Source organism: Betta splendens, chromosome 16 (genome assembly GCF_900634795.4).
Source record: "Betta splendens chromosome 16, fBetSpl5.4, whole genome shotgun sequence".
In the NCBI taxonomy this organism is placed as follows: domain Eukaryota; kingdom Metazoa; phylum Chordata; class Actinopteri; order Anabantiformes; family Osphronemidae; genus Betta; species Betta splendens.
The window spans coordinates 4,766,512-4,783,159 of record NC_040896.2 but is presented as its reverse complement, the minus strand read 5'-3'; the positions used below and the strand labels follow the sequence as shown (position 1 = coordinate 4,783,159).

Sequence of the window (16,648 nt, the reverse complement as noted above, 5' to 3'; positions counted from 1 at the left end):
AATGAACACAAATAGAGAAGACAGTAAGGTGATGGTCCTCATCAATGCCATAATAAAAAAAATATGATGCAAGGCATTCCCGATTTGGGTGTGAAGCCATCTGCAATTCACAGCTTAGAGCATGAGTCTGCAACCCTGGTCCTTGAGCGCCACTGTCCTGCTGGTTTTCCAGCTCCCCCTGCCCCAGCTACAACTGATCACCTTGACCAGGTGTGTTTATCCAATCAGCAGCTTACTGACACACCTGAACAAGGTAATCAGCAGAGAGATTTGGAAAACCAGCTGCACACTGGCTCTCGAGGACCAGGGTTGCAGACCCCTGGCTAAGACAACAACAGACCAGCCTCAAACAGACCAGTACAAGTGCAAGCAAGCTAGTTCTTCAGCCACCCATGTCTTCAGGCTAGTTACATGCTGTCAACTGTTTCTACCACTTAAAGAGTCCCCATCAAATTCACTCTCACAGAGGCCAGGGAGTTGTAGCAGGAAATAAAAGCTTAGGTATTCAGTAAATCAAGCGTACCCAACCTAACCACATCCTTCTGACTTGCTTTCCTTTCATAAAAATCTTTACTTTGGAATTGTGGGATATTAGGTCTTTTTTGCATCTTAAGACTGGGGGTGTAATTGTAAAGTAATTTGCTAACGCTATATATGTTTTTGCATTAAAGTAAGTAGTAAATATTGACTCTGGCTTTAACACTACATGCGGAGTGATCTAAAAATGAATTACTAGTTCATCCATCCACCTCACAGGTTTGGCAAATTGAGATTATATTGCGTTTAGATAAGATTAGACAGCTTGATTATTGCACAGGTGTGCCTCAGGTTGACCACAAAATCTTTTAGTGTATGTAAATTCACTGCCTCAGAGTTCATAACAATTGGGTAGTTCAAAGCCAGATGCTGCTGGTGGGAGGTGGTCAGTATGAGTGTGTGTGGAATTTGGGTGCTTTAACCTTGGTATTTCCTCATTAGTTATCTTCTTAGCTGTTACCCTCAGAGTTTTAGAGGACTGTATTATATTAATATATAACATAAGTCCGAAGTCCAAACTAAGCCTACTACTATTTCTTTTAAATTACGAGCATCCTTTCTTAGAGTGATGCTGAAAAATAAATCCATGTATTTGTTACTTTTAGGCTGGACAACTGTAACTCCTTACTCATAGGATGTAACAGTTCCTTAAAAGTCCCAGCACATGCAAAATCCACTTTTTGGGTCCATTTCTATGACTGTCTGATTCAAGTTAACACAACCTGGATGTGCACTTGCTACTTATTTAAAATTTTGCTACTTTAGCCAATCTTGTCTAAGCATGATTATTGTTCCACAGTTTACTACTGTACGTCTGTTCTCGCCAACCACTCACAGAACAACCTGCAGTCCTACTCTACTACAAACGAAGAATACCAAAACAGAATTTTTGATGCACACAATTGGACAGAGTAAAGCTGCAGCATAGCCATTTCTTACATTAGCTTCTCTACACTGGCTGCCTGCAAAATCTAGAAAAGTATTCAGAATTTTTCTAATAACCCAAAAAGCACTTAACGATAAAGCCATTTTATCCTAATAGCTCCTTATCCTCCCAGCAGAACTCAGAGCGTGGGTCTACTTGTGGTTCCTAGAGTCTTCACATTAGAATGGGAAGCAGAGCCTTTAGCTACCAAGCTCCTCTCCTGTGGAACCAGCTCCCTGTTCAGGATCTAGAAGCAGACACACTCTCCACAAAACTAACATTTAAACCTTCCCTATAGATTGCTCAGGGCACTCAACCACCTCCTCTTAGATAAGTGGCCGTTGACTATAGGTTGCTGGAGGACAATACTGAGGTCTTTTATTTTTCCTTCTATTTCTTCTATCCACTAACCTGCCATAATGATTCTTCATGTTACTAATTTTGACCCTGTTCTCATCCACAGGAATCATCAGACTCAGAGCTTTGCCTTTACAATGTTCAGTTGCTGGTCCAATCATCCTGCCTCTGTTCAGTTACTACTTGTTTTGGGTCTTTTCTCTCCTCTCTATCCCCTCAGCACAATCGGTTGAGGCAGATGGCCGCCCACATTGAGAAAAGTTGAATTTAACTTTAATAGGTTCAAAAGCTTTTATGCACCACATATTGAAATTATCTATATCTATAGCTATGACCACAGTTGCCTTCCTAGGTAAACCAGCTAAACACAACATTGGAAAACAATGTTTAATAACATTCAATTATAACTAACCTTAAAGAAGGTCATTGTGGAGCCATCTTCTACCACCCCATATTCTATCTTTGTCTGTTTGGCCAGGTCATCAGCAGAGTCAATGGGTGACTCCATCCTTTCCACCGTGAGGAAGGCTGCCAGGTTTGCCGTGTAGGAGGAGATGATGATGAGTGTAAAAAACCACCAGATTCCTCCTACAATTCTGGTGGAGAGGGCTTTTGGCATAAGCTCAGATCCTGAACGAGAGGAGCAGAGGAGGTTGGTAAGGCCTGGTGCTGTGCTAGATTAGATAGACGGGCAGTAGCCACGCCAGGCTGGATATCTGCATGTGCTGCCTGAGTTACACACCCAGACACAGAACAACAGTAGACAAAGTGAGAAGCCTCTTGTAGGTCTTTTCCAAGAGAGGAACTTATTGACCAATAACTCAAGACTTTCTCTCAAGTTCTCTTTCTGTTCTCCTGTCGGATCATTTTGGCGTTCTGATACAGAAGCTAGTCCTTAGGGGGCAGTTACTATATGAAGTTGATGCTTGAATATTGAGGGGTTGGGTGTTTGTAAGGCTAAAAAGATTTTAAAAACCTTTTCTTATTCTAAATTTAATTTCATTCAGTATATTTATATAGCAACAAATGAAAAAAGTCACCTCTATTCACATTATTTATATATACAGTATACAGTAGTATACAGTATACATTAAGACCTTATAGAAAATACCAATTCAACCAAAAGGGTAACATGCAGAAAGTAAATCAAAAAAGGTAAGTAAGCTGGTAAGTTCCTGAAGTTAAAAAAAAGCTCTTGCTTATGTCTGGTAATAAGTCTTGCAGTAGTGATTATTCTAATGTGCAACTGCTGCTTTTGTAAGCATGGTTGTGTAATAACTACCTATTTAACAGGCAGATATTCTAGATATTCTTAATATTCTATTAGCTCTGTGACTTACTTTCACCATAAATATAAACCTTAATCTTCGGTTTATTTGACAGTTTTTTATTAATACCTTAAAGAAGATGTATGCAGATCCTTAAGGACAATATGTATGGGCAGAGTGGGAGTTAAATTTCTTATGAATGGGCCTGGGTTATATGACAACCAGTTTAACCAAGCAAAAGCTGAGACTTCACTCACAAGGAGTCAGAGGGGTAGGATATTAAGAACTCTGTTTTATAACTTATCTAACTATTTTCCTTTATCCTCTGAATAAGATGTCTAGAAGAAGCACACAGAAGTAGACATGATAGCTATCAGCAGTTTGAGCCCACTGCCATGCAGAATCCCTTTAGCAAGGGAACAACAGGCGGAACTAAAGGTTTTTATTCATCAAATTATCTTGATTTAAGTTGTTAAGCATTTTCTCCTCTTTTCTACACTGATCCTTGCTTAGTTATTTTTTTATGTGGCCTCTGTAACCATTTGGTGAGGTAGGATTCTAAAGAATGTAAAAATATATAAAATAGAAAGTAAAAATTAAGCATCAAACAACAATCAGGAATAACATCAGGACAAGATCAAGATCAAAAAACAAGTATTCATCATTACAATTAGAAAGTGATTATTTTGCTGAATGTCAGTCCAGGGAAAGCCAGTGAATGCTGGTTTGTTTAAAAGTAATGTGTGACCTCAAAGGTTTTTGTCTTCTTCCACCTCTGATACCAGAAAAAGAAGGGTCATGCTCTCGGAGAGGAAGATTGTACTGAAACAGTGCCTGGTTGGGGCTGACTGTCATGTACTCAAGGTAACGTCATGACCAAACTGCACATCCCACAGTTTTCTTGGGGGCGGGCAAGCCACTAGGCAGGGGAGCCTCTCTACATTGTAGACTTACAAGGTGCTAAGCAAAGTCTTCTAGCCTCCTCAGCCATATCTTCTCAACTGGTCAATCCTACACTACAGATGTCGTTTGTGTTGTTTTTGAATTAACACTATAATGATATAGGCTGAATTTAGTAGGTAACATATTAACAGAAATTCTGACTAGATCTTTATTGGAGCTTAAAGTTTTCACCTCAGTGATTATATAATCTTTGGGATTTGTTGGGCCAAGGCGGTCAAAGTAATCATGTTGTGATTTAATTATTGATATATTAAGTAATAATTCCATTCAATTTTAATAAATTCAACTAAAACCTTTAAGGTTGTTGACAATATTAGCAAACATCAAGTATAAGTCAGTCATATGCAACTCAAAACATATAATCAATTTAGATTTCAGCCTAGGAAATTTGAAAGAATGAAAGATTTGAACCAATATGAACCAATAAAGCTAATTTCTAACATACTCTACATCTGGACTCTGTCCATTAACTATGTAGCTACATGCACAGAGGCCCCGATGCATGGCCATGGGCCTGAACAAAGTTTCCCCCAGCAAAATAATGGGACTTGTGTTATAAATAGGGGCAGGCAGAAGCGTCTACCTTGCTGCATGAGAGCTCCAACTCCGAACCAGAAACTATTTAGCAGGGTGAAATTGTTTTCCACTACATCCGAGTTGGGGTTGCAAGGGTGCGGGTTATACCACTCGTAGGGACTAAACCTGTGACAGGTAACAGAGAACATACACATGTTTACTGTTGTTGCATGAAGACAAAAAAATACAACAAAAGGACCTGCAGAGACAAGAGGGAGAAAACAAAGGTTTGTTATTCATGTCCAAGGATGACACTGCAAATTATACCTAAATAGACTGTAAATCAATATGTGCTTCTGTCTTTTCATATAGATTCCCAAAATGTTGTTAAATTTGATGAATAAGTTAGAAGTTCACTGTGTTAATTACCGGTAATGTGTTTTTTTTACAGAGTAACCTTTGAGTCATAATAAAATCACTGCTTATCTAGATGTCTTGCGTGATTTTAGCATACAGTAAACAGACTCAAATGAACAGCGATCAAATAGCAAAAGTGGCTCCTCATGTGGGCGTGCTCATATCAGAGGCAATTCCCTGAGTAATTTAATTGATGTGGTCAGAAAATAACTCTATTGTCAGCCAAGAAAAGAACTAATAATCCTTATCTTGCAGAAGCATTAATATTCAGCTGATCAAACAGTTCATTCCCATAATACCCACACCAGACCAAGCGCTCTTTGTTCACTTGAGGAGTACCCCTCAAGCTGATAGATTTCTCATTTATTAAAGTTAAATAAAAATGACATTACATTAGTAAAGGTTGACTGGTCTACAGTTAAGCATCCTGACTTCATTTGGTTTATGCCGCAGTACCAAGGTAGCTGGGGCACTATTGTGACTCCAGTGGTTTAACAAAAATAAGGGTTTGACTAATAAAATTGCAATGCATAATGCAGACTTGTCTCAGTGTGTGCATTTTTACTGCGCTGCATGTCGAAAACAATAAGTTTAAGAGGATGTAAATCTGCTTGGTTTTAACAGTACTGCATGTCAAGGCTTTGGTCCATTGCTGTAAACAGCTGAAATGTTGGTTCAATACTACAGTTTAATTCCAGATTCTATATGAAGGTATATGGCGTTATCAATAAATTACAGCATCATATCACTGTACTTTCTTCCAGTGACTAATGGGGTGTTCCATTATAATGTGGTTAGTATAGGTGCTCCTGTTCACCCCTACAGTACCTAAGGGGATATTGTATAGTGTAGCCCAAGGACCTTTGAATTTCCTCTTAATTTCCACTTTAGGAGAATCCTTGACCTAAATCAATCCAACCACTCACTCAATTTGCCTCAGATTTGCTTGCTTGACAGTTTGCAATGCTAAATTGACTGAACTGTGACCTTGCCGTGGCAGATGTGACTGTGTGACCTATCTACTGCTCAGAGTTTTGCTCAAAAGGAAAAAGCCAATTACCACTTGCTATGAACATGGACGAGTAAAGTAAAGTAATGTCATAAGCATTGTACAGGATCAAGGGAGTGGCAAGATGGATTGGGGAAAGTTAAATCGATGGCTGTTACAGGAGAAAACACACCTTAACCTGTTTCTCAATGTTGTGCCGCTTGGCCAGTCTGATTCAATTACACTCTCTATTTTATTGTCTCAGGTCATCTGTGCTGCAGAGAGAGACAAGGTCAGAGAGATAAGCACGGAAAAAAAAGAAATATTTAAAAAATAATGTTTTATATATATACTGTATATACATACATACTTTACCTAACCTACAATCTTTTGATTTCATGCTGTGTAAAATAAAAGCATTTATTCCTGCGTATTTGCACTACAGGAGGCAGAGTGCTGCTATCTGCAGAACCACTCGAACAAATCAACCCTGTCTCCACTAAACTAAACTGCAACCGTGAGTATGTTTTGTATGTAGAAAATGTAATCAGGTAATACTAGTAGAAAGCATGTTTAGAATACACATTTGCCACTTTTCTTTCATTCTTCTCAAGGGTTCTTAGAGTTCTATAGATCCATATTAAACATACAGTAGAGTAGCATTTTTATTATTTTGTACAAATATCTTTCCAAACTGTGATTACCTTTTGAAAAGATTTACCTGCATTTTCAATAAATGTTTTTATATGTAGTGTACTAGTTTGTGTTCTTTGTCAAATCTGTCAAGGTTTAAAGATTTATACTAACATGAAATTTGAGGAAACCCTAAAAAATGTGTTATTATTTAGAAATGCATGTTAATATCTACTGAGATAAATAAAAATGGACTTAGAGGTGAATTTCAACTAAACTGAGGGATGTGCCTTTAACAGGAGCTATTTCATTCAAAATGACTGACTAAACTTTGATCTTAGGTGAATGCCTAATAATATTCTTATTTGAAGCAAGATTTGGGAATATCATGCTGACATTGTTAGTCATACGTCTGTAGAAATGTTCTGCGGAAACATTATCATTAGTTTTGAGATGCTCATTTAGACAGTGTAAGGGGATTTCATTTTTCAAATTGTAACAAGGTGACAATGCCCAGGCTTTAGAAGAGTGTGAAGTACTATGGAAGCAATAATAATCAGTAGCCATAATTTTAGCAACTGGAGGTTTCAGGGCATGTGGTCGTAAAGCTGAGAAATTGTGCTTTCAACTGTGCACCCATGTGTCTTTAGATGGCAAAGAGAAGCTATTCTAACTCTAGCATTGTATATCAGATATACTGTAGTCAGTGTTACACTCATACAGTCAGTCATACTGTGCAACACAAACACAAGCGTACTATAAATAGAAATATTGTGCAATATGTACACAAACAACATAATGTAGAAATATACAGTTTTTAAAACTGTGTGTTTCATCAAAATTACAGTCTGGTCTCACAAAGTTTACTGAAATGTAGGATTGTAGGATTTAGAACTAAGAAATTGCGTTTTTAAAACAGAACATTTAAAACTCACTTCCTTATCATCAAATAATAAGACTGATGTATAACAAAAAAGACCCATGAGTTGACAAATGAAAAAATACATGTTAAACTGCATTAGGAAGCTGACAGTTGCTCACTGGCTATTGTTAGGCTTCCAATATGCATTTCTTACTTTCATGATTATCCCCATACTGTTGGCATTATGAGGTGGGGTGTGAAAAATAATAAGTAAACACTGCTACTGTTTGCTTGCACTATAATAGGTCTTCTGGATTTCTCAAATGCTAACTCATGCCACAAGCTGCTATGGACAGTTATTTTATTAATGCTGCACTTTATCAGCTAGTCCAAACATTCTTAAATCTTTGTCCTAGCCTTAAGGTTCTGGCAGACTGTTTTGCTGTAGGGGCTGTCCATCATATTTTGTAGCATTAAAAAATTATGTTACAAAGTAATTGTTTGAGACATTATTAGTTTGGGAGTTATTCAAAATGCAAATGACGATGATGATGTTTGGCTATTGTTGCGTCCACTGGTATTGCTGGCAACTAAATTCTTCTTCTTTTTTCAACAGAAAGTTGAAAAAAACTCTCAAACAACTACTAAGATAGTATGATGAGTATGGTGTATGACATGTAGTTTGTCAGGCTAAAAAAGCAAAACATGCAGAAGCGTGACATAATTTACTTACAGGCGAGTGGTGTAAAGTACATTTTCTGATCAGAATACGTAATTTGCTGTTCAGACCTCACATTTCATAAAAGTTTGTGAGACTGTTATATGCTACACTACATGAAACATTACTGTTGCAGCTGTTGCCCAGCATGCCGTTGAATATGGGTAACAGGAATTAAATAATAATAATTATACACTTACCGAAACACGTACGTATTCAATAATACTAACAGATAGGTGCATATTCTGAGCCAGCTTAGATGACAGTTGCTGCTTTTATATTCTCTTATATATCATATTGCCGGTAACTTCTAAAAAATGTGCGTTAACAGTAAAACTTTCGGTCCAAGGCCACAATAGAGCCAATGTCTCCCAAAAGTTTTAGAGTTAACATGAACTGTTTGTTCTCATTTTCTTCATTGTGATTCAAACAGCAGCTCCAAGTTGTAGGTTTAAACAGGGAGAGTCTAAAAACACTGTTTCATCACTTGAAAGAATTTACTGAAAAAAAAGAAACAATAAGTTATATCAGTTTGACCTGACGTTTCAACCGACAGTGAGTTTGGTTTCTTTTGACAAGGGCGATTCCATTAAAATTGATTAACTGCAGTGAGAGACTGGAAACTGTAGGTCACAGCTCCACTTGGAGACTTTCATAGGTGAAGAAGTGATCCAAAACTATAAGAAAAAACTATAGCAAAATCATTAATACAATAATAATAAAAAAATAAGGTTTATATATTTAGCCTAGATATTTAGCTTTTTACTAGCAAAGCAGTCAGGAAAGATATATTAAGCTACATCTTTATGGTTTTATCACCATTCATGCTGCAACTTATACTCAGTTTAACAGTATTTGGGCTGAAAATCTGACCCTAAATAAAGAAAAAAAATTAAATTTTCATAGACAGTAATATCTGGTTTGAAGCACAGTGAAGGAAAAGAGAAAGGAATCAAAAGCATAAACTCTCAGACACAGTGAGGGGAGCAGTGCGAGAAGGGCAGCATCAAGCTCAGCACACACACACACACACACACACACACACACACACACACACACACACACACACACACACACACACACACAGTATATAGGTGTACAAATGGTCTTCCCCTTTCTTAGCCACGTGCATACAATTCACATGGTAAAATGACTGGATCGTCTGTAACTACATAACATTAGTTGTCTACATCTCCTTAGGAGTTTTATTTTCCTCCTGATACCAGAGTAAATAGAAGCAGACCAGGAGTAACCTAACAGCCAACTGCGATCCCGAAATAAAATAATGTTCAACAAGCAACAATCAATTACTGGAAAAATCTATGTGTAAATGGTACAGACAATTGCTGAAGGATTAGACTTAGAATTAAATAATTACAAAGTCAGTATGATTGGTCTGAGATAAATGTACACTAATTGACTCAGTCAGTGGTTGGGTAGCAATTTTGTATTTAGCCTGCAGTTACTGTATTTCAATAGGTGAGGATTGTCGAAAACCACCGACGTGTCTCACTGTGTGTGTTCTGTGACTGGAAGTGACATGTTACCTGGCTATGACAAACAGCACACAACTGACACCCAAGTAAGCCAGCAGAATATACATCCAGATATCAGGCGAGAGGGGGTTGAGGAAGGAGAAGACCCCAGGGTTGGTCCCATTGGACTTGCGGTACAGTATACTTATACCCAGCGTCATAAAAGGCTTGGAGAAGTCAATGACCTTCTCCCGAACGTATGTGATGGCAAGGGGAGCCACTGCCAGATCAGCCCTCTGTCAAGAGCAAACATAAAAGGGAAGAAGGATAGGCTATCAGTCACAAGTACAGGCAGCATTTAGAGGCAACCACATTAGAAAAATAAGATCTTTAAACTACAGAGTCTGTTCCAAGTGCCTTGGGAAAGAATTTTAAAACCCTATTTCTCTCTCCACCCAAATACACTACAGTTATTCAACCGATGGAGTTTGAATCAAAGGCTTTAATTTATTTTCCTCAACTCAAACTTGTTTTGTTAAAATGGCTTAGAGATGGTAGACTTTATACAATATACTGTGACTCACAGATGTATACAGTACTGTAGGACAGGTTACTAGTGCTTCAGAGGACGAAAATAAATATTGAGGTTGCAACATGTTTATTTACCCAAGTTTTTGTCTTCAGATTTAGTGTAGTTAAAATTTCACATATGTAAAAACTGACTGAGCTTGCTGCTCATAGCTGTGATACAGGTACATGAAAATTGTTTCTGATATCATGTTTGTTGAAATCTACAGTATTCTAGCTCCTACACAACCATACACTGTATGTACACTGTGTGTAAACACATGTGTTTTCTGTGATCAGAGTAAGACAGACTAAAGATAATTTCCTCAAGTTCCTTTGACAGGATGTTTCCAAATTGATCCGTATTTCGCATTTTCCATCTGAATTTAAACTTTTCTCTGTGAGTCTGCTCTTCCCAGTCTTCTGAGGCCCTGTCTATTGCAATAACCATCGGTCAAAGTCAAGTCTGAGCTCCGCACAAGAAGTGGTGAAATATTATTATATTGCAGGGGATCCGGCCCTTCACCCATCAAAAGATCAAGCTATGTGCTAATCAACATCACTGTACTCTGAAACAACTGTTGTTGTTACCTCCCTCTGTTGCTGTCTTCCTTTCTCTTATTTCCCATATTACCAAACAAACATTTAGAAGTTATTAACATTCAACATGTCTAATTGCTGACATGCGGCATAAAATAAAACTACAGTAGAGTAGCAAAACTAAATTTCCCATAAACTGCCATGCCTGCCACCTCTGCATTAAACAATAAGATCAAAATCATTTCATGTTCTAAACGGAAATGATGCAAAATCTAGAAGCAATAACAGTGGTGCAGTGCGCTGTTTCCAAATTGTGAATGGAAACTAATTAACTATTATGTTCTTTTTGTGTGTAATAAGATGAGAGCTACTCTGATAGCAATCTGAAATCAAGGGCTTATTGGTCCACACATTTGAAGTATATTGTACTTTCCTTATGAACATACTGCATCAAATGAGTACACATAGTATAGCTGCAATGATGGGATAGTACTATATACTGGCACTATACTACATACTGTACTTGTGATAAATGGTAAATTATGTTCAATTAAGTTATAGACTGATTTGATGTCACAAATGTTCAAACAAAACTAAAATGTTGCATAAAAATAAGTTGTATAAAGTTGTATGTTGTCATTTGTTGCACTGCAATCATGTTCAACTCACATGGTCCATTAGCTCCTTCACTATGCCATTCCATTGGCCTGTGTTCTCATCCTGCGCACCATATTTCCCATCTTCCACCAAGCGAACTTCATAGGTGAACCCCAGAATGTTGGCCAGCTCTCTCAACAGGTCTATGCAGTATCCCTCAAAGCGGTCATTTCCATACAGTGGCATGTCAGACTTCTTGAACATCACGTATGGCTCCGCCTGTGAAGGGAAATAGCAGAAGAGGCTCAAGTCTTTGCAACACGCAACATCTTTTACCAGCATATCTGACAAAGTGTCTGAAGAGATAGACTTGCAAGCTGCGTGAGTCTGAATGCAGACTGACTTGGTACCAACTCACATAGTATGTGTAAAACCATTGTGTTTCTGTTTGCTTGTCAGCTTTTCCAATCCTGTGATGTGAAGTAGAGTGGGCGCAAAGTGAGGCATGACCATAATACAAGATAATCCACTATATCATTGATATGGTGGATATGTGCTGTCTTTCTCAGCAGGCTGATTTTGGGCCCTGGCCCAGCTTTCAGGCCAGCACACAGATAGGTCAGATCCTAATAAGAGATGTTGATAGATGGACACAAAAAGAGCGTGAGAGTGCCAGCACATCCTCTCTATTAACACAGCTGGTGAGATTGCTAAAGTCTTCTTGCACACTCTTTCGTTTCTTCCTGCCGCCTTCTGGGCTTATTCTTTGCCACATCCTCCTCTTCATGTTGCTTCTATGCCAATTCCCAGCTTGCTTCCTTCTCCTGCTTCCTCCCACCTATACCTTTGCACCATCCACCATCTGTTTTCACTAACCTTAAATGTCTGTTTCTGATACATGTCCTTCATTTTTACAACTTCCTTTTTCTACCAGACAATAACTTATAACACATGCTTATTACACATTATATGGATTTAATGTTTGTTAACAATAAGTTATTGCTTGAACAGATTTCCATAAAGCCTACTGAACTGTAATTATAGTTTATACTGTAACTGTTCACATTCTAAATTTTTTTTATCAGGGGACCAATATGACTTTAAAATTTTAAGAAGAGATTTCACAGTTAATGAAAAACGTCAAAATTTAAGGAACACCCTACAATTTACTCTAGTTATTAACCCAATGCTCATTTGCTGTTGTACTCTACCATACAGTATGCATTACTGTGTTGTGTGCTTATGTGTCTGTAACTAAGTGTCACGTTTCATGCTATTTCCTGTTTTATTTTGGTAGTCTCCCGGTTTCTGTTTTCGGTTCTAGCTTCACTTCCTGTTTACGTCACGTCACAGCTGTTCCTGCTTCACCCGTCATTGTACACACCTGCACTTAATCAGTAATCACTCACCTGTGTATTTAGCCACCACCAGTTCCCATAGTCCCTTGCCAGATTGTCGAGTTTCCTGAGTCATAGCACGAACCAGCGTTCTTGTATTGCTTCTCGTGTTTTGATCCTGATTTCCCTTGATTACCGAATCCTGCCTGAACCCTGCTTGCACCGTTACCTGGATAAGTACCCTGCTCGAACAACTGACCGTGAGTTTTGCCTAGCCCTTGTCTGTACCATCACCGTGATCTTTTGTGCACCGAACCTTGCCTGTATACTGGACCTGAGTTTGCCTGTTCCCTGCTGTACCTCGTTACCAAGCTTTCCGTGTATGACCTGGACCGTCTGACTCTGCTTACCAAAATAAAGCCTGTATTAATCCTTACCCTGCCTTTGTGCTGTGCATGTGGGTCCGACGCCTGCCCAAGTCTGACACTAAGAGATAAGATAACATGAGGAAAAACCTTTAATAGTCCCACAGCAGGGAAATTGCTTCAGTACAGTGACAGTATAAAAGACTGTTGGCAAAGTAAAAAACTATGAAGCATGAACATGTTACTTTTAAATATTCAATTCATGTCAATATCTTGAGCATGAGAAAATTGAGCATGGCAGTGCAAGTATTAGATCAAGGACCTGGAAACACAACTACAGTAAAATGTTCACAGTATGAACAGAAGGGGCAAAAAAATCTGATATGATTGAACTAATCAAATTTAAGAAGCTCACTACACAGAAGCAGCATGACGGTTTTGTAAACTGTATACAGGAGTGATTATGATTTTGTTTAGAATTACACTCATATTGTACTTATCTCTCATATTGTACTTGTCTGTCTGATGGATTGATGGACGACAGATTGTTTGAGACACTGTAATTATCATAAACTGTTGATGAACGCATTAACAAAGAGCACCTCTCACCGCGAAGATCAGCAATACTGTAAAGAATACTGTGATACTGGAAAATGTGCATAGAGTGGTTGGAATATGTTTAGGACAAGACAACAAATGTCACTCTGACAAAATGATCCAGAACTGAGGTTTTAGATATTATTTAGTATTTGAGCACTGTAACTGAAAACTAGGTGAGCTCTAGTCATTATCTTTAGGACAATGCTAAGCAAAAGATTTGGCAGTTTATGCTTTTCACAAAAATACAGTTTCAAGGGAGACAACTAAACAAACAAATTTAATCATCATGGTTCTCTATTTACTATTCACATTTTCTAATCCCAATCAAATGTATTCATAAAGGATGCAAGTTTCTGGCATGTTGCCCAGTAAGATCATCATATACAGTGCAGCTCATTTTAACTAATGCAACCTCAATGTACAATGGAAATGGATACAATGGAAAGATGTTGACCTGTACTGTGATCTAAAAATTTTAATAAAACACAAAATTTCTAATTCTAATTCTTAGTAATTCGTAGTGTTTCTTCTGTTTTGTTCGAAATGACAAACTTCAGTGAGCCTTCTTCTGCATCGATAAAAGCTAAATGAAATTGTTATGTCTAACAGCAAATTGTGTTGTGCAAGGCACTTTGCATAACTACTTACAGTACAGTACATGCATTCACAAAACACTCAACAGCCACTTTATTTAAGCCTTCTAAAATAACTCAAAAGCAAAATGGAATAAATTTATAGGTGTGTATGCGCATGCACGCAGGCACGCACGCACGCACGCACGCACACACGCACGCAGGCACAGAACTGGACTCACAACACTGATGCCCTCCACCTTCTGAAGAGACTGATGTCCTTCAAAGTGTGCAGCCGTGTAGCCTGTCATTCACTACACTGTGGTCTGCTGGGGAGCAGGCAGCACAAACCGGGAAAGAAAATGTGAAGGAAGCTGGTGAGGAATGCTCTGTCCTGGGCTGTCCACTGGACTTTGTGTAAGGGGTGGGTGAGAGAAGGATGTTGGCTAAGCTGACATTCATGGACAGTTCACAGCTCACACATGCTGAAGTGGCTAATACCAGCTGCACTTGCCAGGGAGGCTACTATGCCTAAGCTCCTTAGTGTATCAGGCCTGCTTAAATTAGAGCTCAGGCCAGAGAAGCAAACTGGACAGGACATGATAACCAAAATGCATGACCAGCAACTTTTGATACAAGTAATTTAATTGTAACATTGAATAAATGACGTGACTGGAAACATCTACACAGAACTAAGGCAGGAGTACAAACTAAACACAGGTACATTACTAGACTGGGAGCATAATATACTAACTAGAATAAACCAGAAACATGAACATGAACTAAAAATCACTGCAACGCAGGTAATACACATGAATACTAAACACACCTACTGTATAAACTAAACATACAAAGTGATGAAACTGCATTACAAGACAGGACAATTAACAACAAAGGACAGAACAAACCTTTACGAGGACAGGACAGGACAAATAACATGCAGGAACTAAAGCAGGCAGAACACAACCCAAAAGCTCCTCCAGCAGGCCAGAGGGCCGAATCACAACAGTTGCAGGAAAATGAGAAGGAAGTAGATTGCCCAATGAGTCTCTTCTCCGGGAAATTTAACAAACATCAGACAGCTACTCTGTCATTGAGAAAGAGACACTGAGAGCATTGATTTGGGCTCTGCATCATTTTGGGGTTTATGTTGACTCTGGGGGATCTCCTATAATTTTTTTCACAACTCAATCCTCAAATTTTACTTAAGCCTCTATAGAATCCAAACCAAAGGCTTATGAGATGAGATGGGTGTTGTTCCCTTAACCATATACCTTAGATGTTTGCCACATCAAGGGTGTTAAAAATGTTATGGTTGATGTTTTGTCCAGAACACTTGTAGATACAGCAGTTGAAATCTTTTACTATTTTATCTCTAGTCATTTCTCCATGCTTCACTTCTCTTAAATTTGCTTCAGATTGCAGAGTTTGGAGGATGGAGGTATGTGCCAGGGTTACAGGAGAGAAGGATGACCTTACGGTAATGGTTACCATAGTTTGTATGAACACCCTGAATTATTGATCGTTAGTTTTTTCGATATATCCAACTTTTGGTCAAGGTTTGGTCAACCTTTTTCTTATGGATTGGGATTGTCCTGTCTGTGTCTTTCCTGCACAGAATTGCAGGCAGGCAGCATCATTAGGCTAATTAAATGACACCTGGCTTTTTACATTCTCTCCCTAATAGGAATCACATGGCCTGATTTGGTTTGTGTTCTGTCTGTTTTCGTTCTGCATTGGACAACATGCACACACTAAATTTTCACTCACATTACTGACACTCTTATGTTACAAACTCCACAAGCAGTAATGATTATTTATCTTTGTTCATCATTTACAATAAACCATAATTAATTGTCATATGAACTGCATTGTCTCTTTTTTTGTTGCAAAGTTTGTGAGGCAGTTTGTTGTAAATATGTTATATATATGTTCCGGTCCCTGTTCATTCTTTTTTTAATTATGTAGAATCCTGCCCATTTCTGCTCACCATTTTTTCTATCTTGCTCTTTGTGTAGCCACTGAGGAAATTGAATATCCCCTCTCTTATTTGGTGATTTATATTATATTATAAGTTGTGTAAAAACACCTAATTTAATGTATACAGTCTATGATTAGGTACGGCCTAACCTAAACAATATACATTCATATTACCTTACCTTATGTACAGTACATTGATTTATACTTTCAAGAACTCAAGATGATTCCAGAATATAATCAAACAAAACAGAATTGTTAAGTATATTAAATGACACAAACAACCATTCACATTTACCTACCCACTAGGTACCCGCATAGCTTTGTACGCTGGATAAAGTTGAAATACACAGCGAAAACTGATGCTGGATATCTGATCTTTTTGACATTTTTGCTGCCTGCAGGCTGCCCTATCATTCCCCTTCACTAACTAA

The 16,648-nt window shown here is 38.2% G+C and overlaps 1 protein-coding gene across 10 annotated transcripts in view; it reads right to left on the bottom strand.

The window, feature by feature from the left end:
• grik2 (glutamate receptor, ionotropic, kainate 2) overlaps positions 1–16,648 on the bottom strand; it is a 291,491-nt gene that overhangs the window by 46,565 nt on the left and 228,278 nt on the right. For 9 of the 10 annotated variants that reach the window (XM_041067655.2, XM_055503078.1, XM_029128420.3 and 6 more), the window contains 4 exons: positions 11,436–11,642; positions 9,732–9,955; positions 4,634–4,752; positions 2,232–2,449 (listed from right to left, as the gene is read on the bottom strand). In XM_041067655.2, the coding sequence (XP_040923589.1) occupies positions 2,232–2,449; positions 4,634–4,752; positions 9,732–9,955; positions 11,436–11,642 (768 nt within the window). Of the gene's footprint in view, positions 1–2,231; positions 2,450–4,633; positions 4,753–9,731; positions 9,956–11,435; positions 11,643–13,137; positions 13,187–16,648 lie in introns of those variants that run through there. The other variant, XM_055503080.1, reaches the window with a different exon arrangement.